The following is a 15,968-nucleotide window of genomic DNA, read 5'->3' on the forward strand; positions in this document are numbered from 1 at the left end:
CGACTGCCTATCAGATCAACACTGATAAAAGGGAAATTTACGTTATTGGCTATCAGCTTTTTTTGGCTGGTGTAGCAGATAATTTTCACCGATAAACATAATTATGCCTTCTTGCCAGGGCCTCTAGACGCCACATGCATGCACGTGGTCACACGCATACACATGGCCAGGAATGCAGCCAGGCAGCATGGAGAATAGCTCCCAGCAAGTAAGTCTGTGGAAGGGAAGTAGGGGAGGTAAGGGGTGTGGGGGAGGCAAATAGAGGCCCCCACAGTGAGGGAGGGAGTAGGGCAGGGGCTGGGGACACTGCCCAGCCAGGGCGGTAAAAGGGACTCGGGGTTGGAGCATGGAGAGGGATGGAGCCACAAGCAGCTCATCCGGGGGTGTGCGTGGAAAAGCTCCCTGTTCCCTCTGGGGGACGTATGGGGGTGGCATGTGCCCCCTCAGATTTGTGCGTGGGGCAGGTGCAGAGTGCTCGCTGTGGGCTCAGGGCTCTCCGCTCTGATGCCTTTGTCCCAGGAGCCTCACACCCCCTGCCCACCTGGCACCAGTGGAGGTGGTGAGTTGTGCCTCCCACTGCTGGGTGGGCAGGGGGTGTGCAGCCGGCGCAGGGCTTCTGGGACAAAGGCAGCAGGGCGGACAGCCCCGAGCCTGCAGTGGGCAACCGGCATCCACCCTCGCCCCGCTTGGCTCTGCTCCGGTTAAAAGCATCCCCGTGCTTAAAAATGGTGGCGGCAGCTAAAGCTCATTTGACAAGCTTTAGTTCAAGCACCCCGCTGCTATTTTTAAGTGCCAGGACACTGATCCCCTGGATAAGCTGCCTGCATCTCCATCCCACTTCCCACCTCAGCCCAGGGTCCCATTCACCACCCTGGCTGGACAGCGCCCCCCCCACCCCAGCCCCTGCCCCTACTCCACTCCCTCCCTCACTGTGGGGACCTTGATCTGCACCCCGCAACGCCCCTTCCCCTTCACAGTCTTACCTGCAGGGAGCTGCTCTCCACACTGCCTGGCTGCATTCCTACTTATCAGATCAGTATCGGCCAATATGGCTGGTTACTAATTGGCTATCAGTATTAGCCAAGAAAATCTTTATCGGTGCACTCCTAATTTTTGGGCCTTAAAACTGGTAGTATCTCACTAGGATTTATTCTGTTTGAAAGTACATATTGTTTTTGATATCAACAATTGCTGAGATGCTTAATTTAAACATAAAGCTTAATTATGCAGCAAACTTACTGAAAACTTGGTAGATCCCAGAGAACATATGCATGCATGTACTCACAAACACTTCTGCTTACACACCCTGTACCTCTCTCACTAATGCAGTTAAACATACAGGACGCTTACTACACAGTATCTTGTTACTAATGCTCAGTAGTGTCACAGGGCACAAACCGTGATGCGATACTACTGTGCAGCACTAATAAGCTACTGCAGTCAGCTTCACCAGAAAGCCGTGCAGTAACAACAGTTACTGCACAATCATTTAGTATTTTGGTATGCAAGTACTATATGACTCTGCAGTAACAACTGTACAGTCAGCATCTGGTGTAGATGCAGCCACTAAGTTAGAAAGCAGATGAAACTAGAGGTGCATCGATATATCAGTCCATATCATATCGGCACCAATAAAAGCAACATTGACATTATCAGTAATTGGCTTTTTTTGGCTGATGTGGCCAATGTCGCCGATAAATGCCACATGCATGCCCGCAGCCGCAGCATGCACATGGCCAGGAATGCAGTCCAGCAGCTTGGAGAGTATGGGGAGGGGAGGGGAGAGGAGCATGGGCTGGGGCAGGTGCTGCCCAGCAAAGGCAGGGCAGGGTGGGGCATGGGATGGAGCACAGGTGGCTCGTCTGGGGGGCGCGACTACCGCCACAGCGTGGACCTCCAGGGGAGGCATGGGTAGGCACATGCCTCCAGATCTGTGCGTGGAGTGAGCGCAGACTGCCCGCTGCAGGCTCGAGGCCAGGGGTGGCACCAATCTCTTCCTGCTGGTGAGGCTGGGCTGGGGCTGCGCTCAGGGTGGGCGGGAGTGGGGCAGGAGGTGGCAGCACTGGGAGGGTGATTACAGGGGAGCTGCAATTAATTTTGGGGTAGTGCTAGCCCCCCCATAGCCATCCCTCCCAGCACCACCACTGCCCACCCACCCTGCCGTACCTGGCCCAAACGAAGCCCCAGCCCAGCCCCCACCACCATGAAGAAGCTGGCGCAGCCCCTGGCCCCAAGTCCACAGCAGGCAGCCTGCCCTCGCCCTGTACACAAATCTGGGGGGGGCACACACCTCCCTTGGGGTGAGCGCAGCAGTGGGAGCTGTCCCCTCCCTCCTCATGAGCCACCCGTGGCTCTATCCCACACCCTGTCCCACCCCAGCTGGGCAGTGCCTACCCCTGCCCTCCTCCCCATGCCCCTTCCCTCCCTACACCCAGCAGATTTACCAGCCGAACACTGCTGACCAAGCTGCCGGGCTGCATATTGTCAACTGGATTGGTACTGGCCAATATGGCTGGTTAATAATCAGCCATTGGTATCTGCCCAAAAAATCTTTATCAGTGCATCCCTAAATGGTAAAAAACACGATGACCCTTGACTGACTCTGTAAAAGTAGATGCTGTCAATTATGACAATTATCAAAATATTGTTAACATATAACTGAAGTGTCTGTAATTATTACAATACTGTTCATCTACTTCAAACAATAAGGGAAAACACCTTCCAGTACTAGGGGAAAACCTTTGTCAAAATGCTACAGTGGCACTTATTCTTTGGTCTGTTTATGCTGCAGAATGAGGAATAGTTTTATCTTAAATACTGTCCTAGTTGCAAACAGAGAACACAATTTCTTCCCCCTACAGACATGCTGGTGCACACGTACATGTTTCTATTCTAAAAAATAGCTTTGGTTTCTGTAACGCAGGGGTGGGCAAGATGCGGCCCGCAGGCCGGATGTGGCCCACCAGGCCATTCTATCCGGCCCATGAGGCCCCTAAAAATTTTAGAAAATGAATATTTATCTGCCCCTGGCTGCCTGCCATGCGGCCCTCGATGGCTTACCAAAACTCAGTAAATGGCCCTCTGCCCAAAATAATTGCCCGCCCCTGCTATAACATTTTCTAGGGCGTTTTTTAATTCATATTTGACAGTCTCTCTGAAAAACATGCAAAATTAATATAACAGCTGTTGACTTAGATAAACCAACTTGTAGTAAAAAGAGGTATAAATATACTCCTTCCCATCCTTCAGGCAAATGTCTGAATAAACCATCAAGCCAGGGAAATATATTCCCTGTTGCAAATAGATGTTCTGAACAATCTGAATGATCTATTTTTTCCTATTTACTCTGCTTCCTGTACAATATATCTGAGAACTGGCAGAGTATTAATCTCCTCCACAAGTGTGAGTCATTTTAGCACTGCCCCCCTTCCTAATTAGCAAAAGCAGTTGTGGTGAAGGACAGAATAATAATTGGGGAGATTTCTTCTACAACTTCTCTCTTCCTCATTCTAAACCTCCAATATATGCTTAACATTTCACCTGTAAAACTACTGCAAAACGTGAGGATCTAGTATTTGCAGATCTCCAATACCTATTCAGTCCTTAGCCTCCATATAGTAAACTAAAGACTGCCTACCACTGAATGAATTACAGTGACTTTGTTTTTTTTGTAAATGTGGACACCTGCCACAAGGAATTGGACTCAGACCAGCAACCCACTTCACATCAGCCATGAGATAATAATAATTTTCAGTTATGTACAGACTTGGCTATAGAATGATAGTTTCTTCTCACAATAACTTCTGAGCTTCTGAAATTTGTTTTTGTGCTGCATTAAAAACAAAAGAAAACCTTTCAAACATTTTTTCAAAAAAAAGTAGAGCTCTGCTGAAACATCCACTGAGGTCAAAAAGATCAAGATTTTCCTTCAGGTCTGTCTCGCTGTCTCACCCCAGGACTTCAGAAACCTTTCCATCTGAAAACTTCAATGATAGATATATTTCTGCACAATGCTTTGGTTTCAACAAAACCCAAATTTTTATCAATAAAATTTTATAAAAGTGTTCATATTTCAAGTGTTTATTTTTATAAATAAAATTTTATAAAACATCATAAGCGTTCCAACCTAACCTTGTGAAGACCAAGCTGCTGCTGGATCTTAGCTAGTGACAGTTATCTGAGAGCATTTGTCATTTCATTACCAATCCATATGTCTTATCAAGCCCCTAACCATTTCAATTTCATTTAACATTGTGATTGGAAAACTGTTCGGTACTCTTTCAATCCTTACTCCTTGCATTTCTATACTATCCAAACCTCCTAAAAGGGCTGGAGCTCTTCTTCAGTGCCTCATAGAGTCTGCAGAACCAACTGTTCCTGACAGCCAAAATCTGCATCACTTGCCTTCACCGGACGGAGTTGTTTCAGCTGCAAGTGGAAATGTGAAAAGCAGTTGCACAATCAGTGCACAATTTCACTGCTGACACACCCTAGCAAAATGCTGCCATGCATCATCTGGTAGAGAACGGAACCCAGAACTTTCTGCATGAAAAACGAATTGAGTTTAGGACCAAAAGAGGAACAGAGGAGGAAACAATGCATTGTATATATACCAGTATGATGCAGGAAAGTACTGGAGAATGATAGGCACAATCACCACGGCTTTGCTAAGACATTTCATGGAGTAGTGCATAAGCCTCTTTGGACAACAGTGCAGCTGGTGAAAATGTCAGTTCTCTATGGAAGCATAAGTACTTCAGTATTTCTCCAAATAATTAGTTTGATGTTAGAACGCCTCAGACAGCATATTATCATTAATTTCTTCAATTGTTAACAAGAAGGAATCCTAAAAAGGGACACTGAGAAAAGACTATGTGTGAACCTGTATTTGTTAGTAGGAAAAAAAAAAATCTGTTTCACAGATGATACTAACTTGACTGCTCAGCTACATTTTCAGAAACAATAAGGATTGAAGCAGAGAAATGAAATGTAAAGCTCTCATATAAAAGAATAAGGATAATACTTATACCTAAATCTGTTGAAAGAGTGAAGATATTCCTAATGAAATCCATAGAGACACCAAGTTGTGCTAAGCACTTCAAATATCCAAGTAGCATGGCTAGCGGGGATGCTAAACATCATTTAGGGATCGAACACAGAGTTAAACTTAAAACTGCTGTTTTAACAAGACTCAGAAGTATTTGAAGCAGCAAAGACATTGCAGCAATGTGAAAAATTAAACTGTTGAAGTCACGTCTTTACATTTTTTCTATATGCATGGGAGATAGAGGTTAAGGAAACACAAAATTATGAATTCTGCCTTTGAAATGAACCACTACATGAGACTCCTATGTTATGCTTCTCATCAGAGTACTGAGGAATTAAATGCTTCAATTCACAGCATAACTAGTGATACCTGATATTATGAGAACAATCAGAGGAAGAAACCTGAAGTTTGCAGGACATGTGGGTTGAACAAGAGAAGAAAAACGGTCAGAGCAGTACCATGAGCAGAGGGTATCCATAGCGGGTATGTGTCTGATAAAGTAACTGGACAAAAATAATATAATATGGCATTCTTCCCCAAGCAGTGTGAGACTACAAAATGTGGAAAACAGTTACTGGACTACTGCTTATTGTGTGGTGTGTTCAGTGGCCATTTGTGATGCCATTCAATTATGGTTTGCACTATGAAAATAGAAAGATTGTATCAAATTAAGTCAAATCCTGAATTCTTTACAAAAGCAGAATTCCCATTGCCCACAAAAAGAGTAGGAGCCAGATTGTTAGAGGTTTTTAGGTGCCTAAACATGCATCTAGGCATTCAATATATTTTTTAGAAAATCTGACCCAGGCAGTATACCCAACATGAGAATAGTTCTCTTGCTGGATTGGCAGCACCTAAACAATTCAAAATTTTCAGGAAATATTCTAAGCATCAGTGCATAGAACTCTACTCATTTTGGCTGAAAAACAACAAAAGCATCTGGAAAGAGAGGAGTACAATGAATCACCACGAGGGTGGCACATACAAAACTTGTGGGGGAGAGTGGAGATGTACAAGAAGCCCTTGGTGTGTGTAATAAGCTCACCCCACAAGAACAAGTATGCAACCCTCTATTATGAACTCTAAACCCAGAAGTCATTTGCTAAGATCCAGTCTGAGTTGGGCATATCTGAAAGTCTGAACACATCCACACATAATTATATATAATATGTGCTTTTAGCCCTCAACTGTGATCAGTGATTTCATTTTGGCATCTTCATGTTCTGTATTTGTTTTCCATCCGTGATTTTGTAAGGATGCTTATGTAAGTGAAGGATTTCCAGTTGCTGGTACTTCTGACTCCATCAGACATTTGAAAATCAAGGTATGTTCCTTCTGCCTCTTTCAGCACAAGCAACAATCAGCTTTTAGTTAATCATTTTGATAACGATGCTCACATGGAGAAGCAGATGCTTACAAACTGGAGAAATAGACTGGAGAAATGGTTCACAACCAATCAGTTGAGATTCAGTAAGGACAAGTGCAAAATCCTGTACTTGGGACAGAATAACTGCATATACAAATACAGACTGGGGAATGACCAGCTAAACTGCAGTACTGCAGAGAAGGACCAGGGGGTTGCAGTAGACCACAAGCTGAGTATTAACCAACAGTCTGCTCTTGTTGCAAAAAAAACCCAAAACCCAGCATACTGAGGCGTATTGACAGGAACGTCACTTGCAAATCAAAGGAAGTGATTCATGAACATGAGCCACCAATGAGGTGCTGCAGCCGACAAAGCAAATAAAACTCTGGCTTGTATCTACTGATGCATCTCAAGCAAGACCCAAGAAGTCATCCTCCCACTTTACTCGGCCTTAGTGAGGCCGCAGCTGGAATACTACATCCAGTTCTGGGCTCCACACTTTAGAAAGGACGTGAAGCTTGAGAGAGTCCAAAGGAGAGCCATGAGCATGATTAGAGGCCAAGACAGTGGGCCTTATGAGGAGAGGCTGAGAGGCATGAGACTCTTCAGCCTGGAGAGGAGAAGGTTCAGGGGTGACTTGGTGGCAGCCTGTAAGTATATACAGGGTATGCATCAGGAACTGGGAGAACGTCTGTTCACCAGGGCACCCCAAGGGATGACAAGGTCACAAACTACTGAAAGACCATTTTAGACTGGACACAAGGAAAAACTTACCATCCGTGTCTCCAGAGTCTGGAATAGCCTCCCTCCAGAAGTGGGGCAAGCACCTACTCTGGATCTTTTAAAAAAATACCTGAATGCTTATGCTGCTGGGGTCATCTGGCCCCAGCTGATTTCCTGCCCCTTGGACAGGGGGCTGGACCCGCAAGGTCCCTTCCAGCCCTAATGTCTATGAAATCTATGAAGTTTATTCTTCTGCTTTATTCAGAAGGAAGGGCCTCACCTGGAGCACCGTGTCCAGTTTGAGGCCCCATACTTCAAGATGTGGACAGTTTGGAAAAAATCCAGTGCAGAGCAACATAAATGATTAGGGGCCTGGGAAGCAAGACTTATGAAGAAAGGCTAAAAGAACTAGGGTTATTTCGTCTGGAGAAGAGAAGACTGAGGGGGGATTTGATAACAGTCTTCAAGTACCTGGAGGGCAATTAGAGAGAGGATGGAGGTGGGCTTTTCCCTGTGGCCATAGGGGACAGGATTAGGAGAAATGGCCTCAAGCTGCAGCAGAGGAAACATAGGTTGGAGATTAGGAGGGTGTTTCTGACTATGAACTTGGTCAAACATTGGAACAGGCTACCTAGGAAGGTTGTAAAATCTCCATCCTTGGAAGTTTTCAAAAGCAGGTTAAACAGACACTTGGCTGGGATGGTTTATTCAGGGACAGTCCTGCTTTGAGCAGGGGGCTGAACTAAATGACCTTGTGAGGTCCCTTTCAGCCCCACTTTCTTATGACTCTATATGAACAGACTCATCGCTGTTATGGAAAATGAGGTTCCTTTACAGTCTCTTAACTTTAACATGCAAGAAAGAAGAAATCTAACACGACTGATCACTTTTTAAAATATGGGTTTTTTCTGCACATTATGTAAATGTCACCTTGAAGCTATATCCTATATTTGTATGACATTTTGGTAGTCATTTTGCCTGTCTATAATCACATTCTAACCTCTTATTTTTCAGAGATTTTCTACACAGTATGCAAGTAAGTTAATTGTAAACTGAAAATTATCCATTACTTGTAATTCAGCAAGTATTTCATCACAATACCTATCAGATTTAAGATGTTTCAGGTCACAGCAAAACTACACACAGAATCTGAAGATGAATTACTTTCACTTAAGTATTTAAATATTATGTTAATCAATAAATTTAAATCGAGACTGAATATTTCAGGAAACAGAGACTTTAAGCATCTCATTTTCAACAGTGCAATGCTGATAAACAATTGATATTTGTGATATGCATCCTGTTAATAAAACAGGTGAGGGAGGGCCTGTATTTATCACAACCAACTAATGAAAAATATGCAGCTGCCATCAAGCTGAGGGGAGTTCTAATTATGAAAGCCTTTACACCGTGTTATAAATCTCCAAATCAGCATAGGTTTCCTCTCCCATCATGTACCTGCAAAATGCATAATCCCAGTCCATGTGCTTAATACTGGGGGCTATGAATTTTGAAGCAGCCTTCTGTACTCATGGTACATCTATCTACACTGGGTCGCTAACACACTCCATGGGCAATGCTCTCAACTGTTCTCCACTCACCCACCCATGCCAAACCCAGAACTGGGACAGTAAAGCTTCCTCAGGAAGGGAAAAGTGTTTTCTGCCATGCTTGCTGTCAAGAAATCAGTGTCCAGCAGGTTTAAGAAAAGCCACTGGAGATGGCCCCAGAATGCTCTCATTAACTTATTAACAGGTTTAGCATGTGAGCAAGTGAGGCAGGCCAAGCACGCTGGGGACATGGTATAGACAGACCCTTCCCTATCTCCCTTCGGCTCTTAAAGAAATCTCAGTTTATATTTGTCAGAAAGTAGAAATGGGATCTGCTTTCATATAGCAAAGAATACATCCTGTGATCCCTCAAAGGGGTAGCAATGGAAACACACTTCCCTAAAGTACAGACACAACACAATAGGGGCTCCCCGTGGGAGTCACACACACACATGCAGAGCAAGGCTAATTGTTTTGCTTTCATAATATGACTATATATCATCAGTTGAGCTTCATAATAGACAAACATCCATTGCTCTTTCTGTACCAGTCAATACACGTCTTTGAACTGGGATCCAATAGAGCTCAGGTTTTGTTTAGTTCTCCACTGATATATTTTCTAGATTTGATTTTCAAATCACACTCCACAAACAGGGTAAATGCCATTTCTGTGGCTAGCTCAGCATATCAGGAAACAAATGCACCAAATATGATTGTATATTGCTGCAAGGTAAAAACTCCCGTACCTCAGTTTATAGGAGTGAATATAGTATAATATAGTTGGTAAGAATTATTTTTCAAGTGCCTGGTTCTCAAGTGTAAGACAATGCAAGTCTTAAGATTATAAAAATTGGACTGGGTACTAAAAGTAGGGATCTACCCAATTCATGATTTCACATTTTTTGTGGAAACTGCAAAAAAGCAGTTTCTGCAAACCCCACGAAAATGGCAATTTTGGCACAGAATAGCCAGGACAAAAAAAAAAAGTACTAAAAATAAAATCCTGGATCTCTAGTAGGAGCCAGTGGTCCTCAGGGCCACTGAATCCTGGCCTTCCAGCCCACAGAAAGTGGGCAGGGGGGGAACCTACCCACATGAAGAGGAGCAGCCGCCCCCTACCCCTCACTGCGAATGGCCGAGAGGGCTGTCTGTCATATGTGCCCTGCCGCCCCCTACCCCTCACTGCTGAATGGCCGAGAGGGCTGTCTGTCATATGTGCCCTGCCCCTCTCCGCCAATCAGCAGCAAGGATAGGGCTGTACAATAGGCAGCCCACTCGGTAAATCAGCAGTCAAGGGAGGAGTCACCAGCGCCCCTCAGCCAATCGGCAGCAAGGGGGGAGGAGGGCACTGCAAAAAGACCGTGAAAATTATGCCGAATGATTTCTAGATCTACTACAAAATACGTTACTTCTATGTCTAATTATTATAAATAAATAAATAAATAAGGGCTCCATAGAACTATGAATGTAAAAAAGAAAGACAATGGGGAAGAATCTGCTCCCAAACTAGCTCTGGTTGTGAAAATATTCTCCCCAAGTTAGCCTGGCACTCTGTCCAGAAGCAGGATATTATAATTCCTTGTGCAAGACTATCCTAAACCAACTTTACAGTCTGGCATTCAAGCTGGTTCAAGCATTTCTGCATAACCCCACATTATAGTGAGACACACTCATGATGGTGCTGTTACAGGTTACCATTAAAACATTTTAAATCAGTGGGATGTTATTAGAACAGTCACAGGTTAAGGTTTATTGCCATCTCAGATCGGCACAACTGTAACTTGTCACAAAAGCGCTGACAAGTGGGGATGTGGACAGGAGCCAGGGCTCTATTGCTCCTCCGGGGCGGGAGAAGTGAGTGGCATGTAGCTTGGAGGTGGAGAAGAGGGAGGTGAAGAGAGCAGGGAGACTCAGCTCTGTCTCTGATTGATTTAGTGCTAGTTAAAGATGCCCGAGAGAATGAAGTCCTGAATTTATCCATACAGTAGATACAGCATAGACAGAAAGAGGGCAAACTTCCAACTATGTGCCTCAGCTGTGGCCTGGAGGGAATGAAAAAGATCTCCATGCCATCATCTCAGCCTTGTATCGTTCATGTGGTGACAGGAACCAAAGAGGCAAGAAACAGTATTGGCTAGCTCATGTTCTGATCCATCGGTCAGAAAAGATGAGTTAAGGCCTCAGCTCTGCTGATAACCTGCCACATGGTGTTGGGAAGCCACTCTGCTTTTTTCCCCAATGTGAGACGATTTTGACCTTCGTTGCAGAGCACTTTGCAATACATGGATGACAAGTTCCACATCAGAGCCAAGCATGGCTTTGGTCAGTGCTTGTTGTCTTTCTGGGCCAGTCTTGCTGTCTGTGTGGGCAACACCCACCCGTGCCTTACAAGCAGCTTATGATCTCTCCCCCTCCAGTTCCAGTGAACTGGATGCATTTAAATACCCTGGACAAGGTACTACTTGAGGCACCCCTCAATAGACTCAAGGCACCCCACAGTAAATGCCAGGTTATTTTTCACTCAGTTTTTATATGATACAAAAACAGAGCAATTCTTCTGTTGCAAAGAACTTAGAAAGACCCCAACAGGGCAGAATGCTTCTAACACTATGGTTAAACAGTGGCTTCATCTTTGAAATAAATCTCTGGATTTATCTTGTGAATCATGTTTGTAAACTTCACACTGCTAACATGGTATAACACCCTTGAAAGGATCTCAAGAGACCCCAAGGTGCCTTAATGCTGAGTGGAGCTGCTGGAAGTTAACCCTTGGGGCTCCACTCAATGCAAGAGCCACTGCAAAGCGAGACTAGGGAGCCTGGGGAAGCTTTCTTCACCCAGGTCTTACTGCAATGATGGTAGTGGCTCTGGGCTAAGAGCGGAGCCATCAGGGTTTAACCCCCAGTGTGGTGGAAGGAATCAAGGTTTGGAGGGTGGAAATAGGTAGAGGGGCTAGGACTCGTATACCCTGGGACGCCGGAGGACTACATATTGTTTTATCTCCCCAGAGCTGAATAACAGTATCCTGGAACGACCTGAGTAAGAGATTTAAGTTAACCTTCACTTCAGTTGGCTCATGGTTAAAACGTTTATAGCATGGATGGGCAATTATATGGAACCAAGGGCCATTTAGGGAGTTTTGGTGAGCTGTTGCAGGTCAGATCAGCATCCTCCCTCTGCACCCCACAACAGCTCACCAAAACTCCCTAAGGGGCTCTGCACCAGGGCCCGGCCCCACACTGTCACCGCTTGGCAATCCCAGGGTCTCCACAGAGATCAGCCCGGGACACAGGCAGGGCACACTTGGCCAGGCGGATGGGATGGGGCCGTGGGTGGGCAGGGAGCAGCATCTGGAAGCAGGATGGGCAGGTGGGGCCAGGATTGTGGGGCAGTGACAATGTGGAGCTAGGACTAGGCCAGAACCATGGGCTCCCAACACACCTCTGCCACCCATTGCAGGGGCATGCAAGCAGTGGATCATGGCTCTGCCTTAGCTCCATACTGTCACCACCCCACAGTCCCACTCCCAACCCTGCTCCTGGATACCACTCCCTGCCCACCTGCCCGTGGCTCCCTCCCATCTCCTGGCCAAGCACGCCCGCCTGAGCGGGGCCCAAGCCAGTCTCCATGGAAACCCCATCCACCTGCTCCATTGGGCACTCCCTCCACTGGGCAGACAAGACAGGGTGCCCGAGCAGTGGGGCTGTGTCCAGCAGGAGCAGCTGGGAAGCAGGATACGCCTCCCAAGAAGCAAAGTATGGCCCCAGCCCTGTGGGATGCCCAGGGGTCACAAGTAATGACAGTAACCTCCTGTGTGATCAGTTTGATATGACAAGCATTAGTCAAAAACTAGATATAATTATTATTATTGCCACTGCAATGATATAACAAGGAAAAAGATCACCATTCCAGAACTGAACAGAACAATGTTATGAGTATTTAATATTTATGGTGCAGTTGAATGCAGAATCCTACAGAGGTTCCTTTTATACTGGGTACAGTGCAAACACAGGATCATACAACACTGTGTTCAACGTGTAAAAAAAAAACCAAACAAATTTTTGTTATTTTTAAACAAGAAAGATAATCCAGTGGTTTTCTACCCCAGTATTTTACTCGCACATTCCTTGATAGAGAGAGAAAAAAAATTCTTGAAGCTGCAGCTACCGATGCATCTCGAGCAAGACTCAGGATGTCATCCTCCTGCTGTCCTCAGCCTAGGTGAGGCCACAACCGGAGTACTGCATCCAATTCTGGGCTCCACAATTTAGGAAGGACATGGAGAAGCTCGAAAGAGTCCAGAGGAGAGCCACGCGCATGTGCAGGGGGCAAGAGAACAGGCCCCATGAGAAGAGGCTGCGAGCTATGGGTCTCTTCAGCCTGGAGAAGCGCAGGTTCAGGGGTGACCTGGTGGCAGCCTATAAGGGGTGTGCATCAGGATCTGGGGGAATGCCTGTTCACCACAGGTCACAGACTCCTGCAAGACCATTTTAGGCAGGATATAACAAAAAACTTCTTTATTGTCTAAGGCCTAGAACAGACTCCCCCAGTGGTGGTGCAAGCACCTACTCTGGGCACTCAAGAAACATTTGGATGTTTATCTTGCTGGGATCCTGGGATCCTAGCTCACTTCCTGCCCCTGGGGCAGGGGGCTGAATCGAGGTTTCTTCCAGCCCTAATGTCTACGAAATCTATGAAAGTAAATGTCAGTTTATGTTATAAAAACAAGACACTAAGTAAGGCCATGGGTCTGGTAAATTCCTCCTGCAAGAAATGGGTTCATGCGTAGTGAGACTATAGTTGAGCCCCTGGGTGCTCAACCTCCGGCCTCCAGGCCAAATTCATCCCACTCAGCCCTCACAGGTAGAGAAGTTTGGTAACGGGGGCATTTAATACCTGATGGGCAAGCCCCAAACCCTGTATAGCAGCCAGGCCACCCTCCTTTCCCACCGCCGGCTTGGGCCCAAGACATGCCCCCTTCCCCAACACAACCAGGCTGGGACCAGGGCGCGCCCCTGCACCCTGCATGCAGCAGGATGGGCCCCTCCCACGCCCAGCCAGCTCTGGCACTGCCCATCTGACCTGCCAGGCAAAACAATACCGAGGACCAATAGTTTACTCTGGTTTAGAGATTTCCCCAACTCCCCTCCAAGAAACACCTTGCAGCCCTCAGGGGCAGGGCACAGAGGGGCGCGTCCCTCGTGCAACCTGCTCGCTCGCTCGCACTCTCTGAGGTGATTTTTATTTTCATAATAAGAAGCCAAAATCAGTTCCAAATCCAAGTAGGGTCAAGAGTCAAGTTCCAAAATTGGACTCCATTATGAAGTGACTCAGAGACTCGCACGAGGCTCGTCTCCCAAGCCCAAGATTAGGTTTGAGGCGCCGAGGCCCCCCCTTACCTGCGGACCCCGGGACGCCCCGCGCCGCGCTCACGTGGAGCAGCAGCACGAGCAGCCCCAGCCCCGCCATGCGGCCAGCACGTCTCGCTGCGCATGCGCGCCCGGCCGCTGCGCATGCGCGCTGCTGCTCCCAAAGTGGAGCGGTGTCCTGCGGGCGCTAGGGCACGTGGCGGGAGTCTGAGCGCGGGGCGCCGCTGGAGCAGGGCAGCCGGGCTCTGCAGGGTGCTGCCCTTCCCTGCCCATGCCCGAGTCCTAGAAGGGCTCAAAAATGAACCAAAAAAGCAAGCCATTTCCCTTGCCCGCGTGAAGTTACCAGCTGCAATTGCAAGCTGCAGATATCCAACTTTTTGTCAGAGGGAGTCCTCAGGCATCGCCCTCCCGCCCCGTGCACAGGCACACCGAAGCAGCACCCAACATCCCACTGTTTCCCTTGCATGTGGAGCCCCGAGAAGGGCCTGCGGTGCCAAGTCCTGTGCTGTGTTTGATCAATGATGTGAGCAGTAGATAGAGACATCGCTTGATTCATCTGGGTAATGAAGATGAAGTGCAGGGTCTTCCTGTAGCTGCTTCTCAGGCAGCTGCTTGATGGAAGGAGGTCACCTTCCCCTCTCCGTTTCATACTGGGGAGTACCTTCTCACTGGTTATGAGAGTCACCATAATGTTCGCCATGCCCGTAAGAAAGAATAAAGGCTGGATAACACCATGTACGCAGACAGCAACTTCCCATAGAGACATGGTTAACTCTTTCTGCTACAAAAGAGCCTCCTCTTTGTCTAATTAAACCTTTTCTCCTACTTGGAGTCTGAGGACTCGTACTGTATAGAACGCAAAGGGCAAGATTTTGATGAATATTTACACTAATAAAAAGCACATGTACAATTAGGTGACTACTGCGCTCATTGAGTTCTTGGCAGTGCGGATGGGAAAAGGTTAGTTGTGTGGTGCACTGGTTTAGTCCGTGCCAACTATCAAATCAGTGGCCTTAGTCAAGATAAAAACTTCCTACTCAATACCAATGAATGGAGTTATTTCTCTGGTTGAAACAATAGAGGCTTATGTGAAGATCATACCAACACTTGGGGGGTTTATGCATATGTCAGCATCCATCATAAATTAATTACCATTGGGTATACAGATGTGTAGGAGGGGCTGTGTCCATGATCACTCGGTCTGTATGTACAGTAATGGCAACCGAACCTTCAGATTAGGCACACAATTACACACAGGTGGCAACATAACTAAAGGCAAGTTTACAAGCCTCACACCCAAGCCTGGCACCAAAACTGAGAAAATAAGTCCTTCCCTTTGTTCCTACTCTGGCACACTAAGCCTAATTGCCAGTCCTTGGTGCCCTATTGTGGGAGAAAATGGGCAGGGATAATTTCTTTCTTGTGGGGCAGTTCTGTGGTCAGGAGGCCATATAGACATGCCCTGAAAGTTCAAAGACTGGATTTGAGATCTATTCATTGGTAAAATCTGTTTTGCTGGCTGTGCACTATTGGGCAGAGAGAATCAGTAAGTCTGTTCAGGAATAAAACCTATAAACCAATAAATGTAAAATCTGCTAGCCAGTGTTTTTACCGAATGCCATGATAAACATACTTATGTACTGCCATGTTCACAAAATCTCTTATAATAAATACACAAAAGCTTGTCATCCTTGTTTTATTCACTGTTGGACAAACTGAGACTCCTGCAGGGAGAAATCTGTGAAACCTTGGAGGGAAAGCAGAAATTACTTCTAAATACCTAAAAGAACAACTTTTCAAAGTACGTGCTTGATCTAGTCCAAGAATTATATTGTAAAACTTACCTCAGTAGAAGTAATGAATTAGCATTTTATTAGCACTTCATTTTGCTAGCCTGATGAATGCTTGTAGAC

At 46.2% G+C, this 15,968-nt stretch overlaps 1 protein-coding gene across 1 annotated transcript in view; it reads right to left on the minus strand.

Moving 5' to 3' along the window:
- Positions 1-14,755, minus strand: part of LOC102576988 (versican core protein) — a 33,435-nt gene extending 18,680 nt beyond the window's left edge. The window contains exon 1 of the mRNA XM_059733420.1: positions 14,707-14,755. Within this exon, the coding sequence (XP_059589403.1) occupies positions 14,707-14,755 (49 nt within the window). The remainder of the gene's footprint in view (positions 1-14,706) is intronic.
- Between the last annotated feature and the right edge of the window lie 1,213 nt (positions 14,756-15,968).

Source organism: Alligator mississippiensis, chromosome 9 (genome assembly GCF_030867095.1).
Source record: "Alligator mississippiensis isolate rAllMis1 chromosome 9, rAllMis1, whole genome shotgun sequence".
NCBI classification, from domain to species: Eukaryota; Metazoa; Chordata; order Crocodylia; family Alligatoridae; genus Alligator; species Alligator mississippiensis.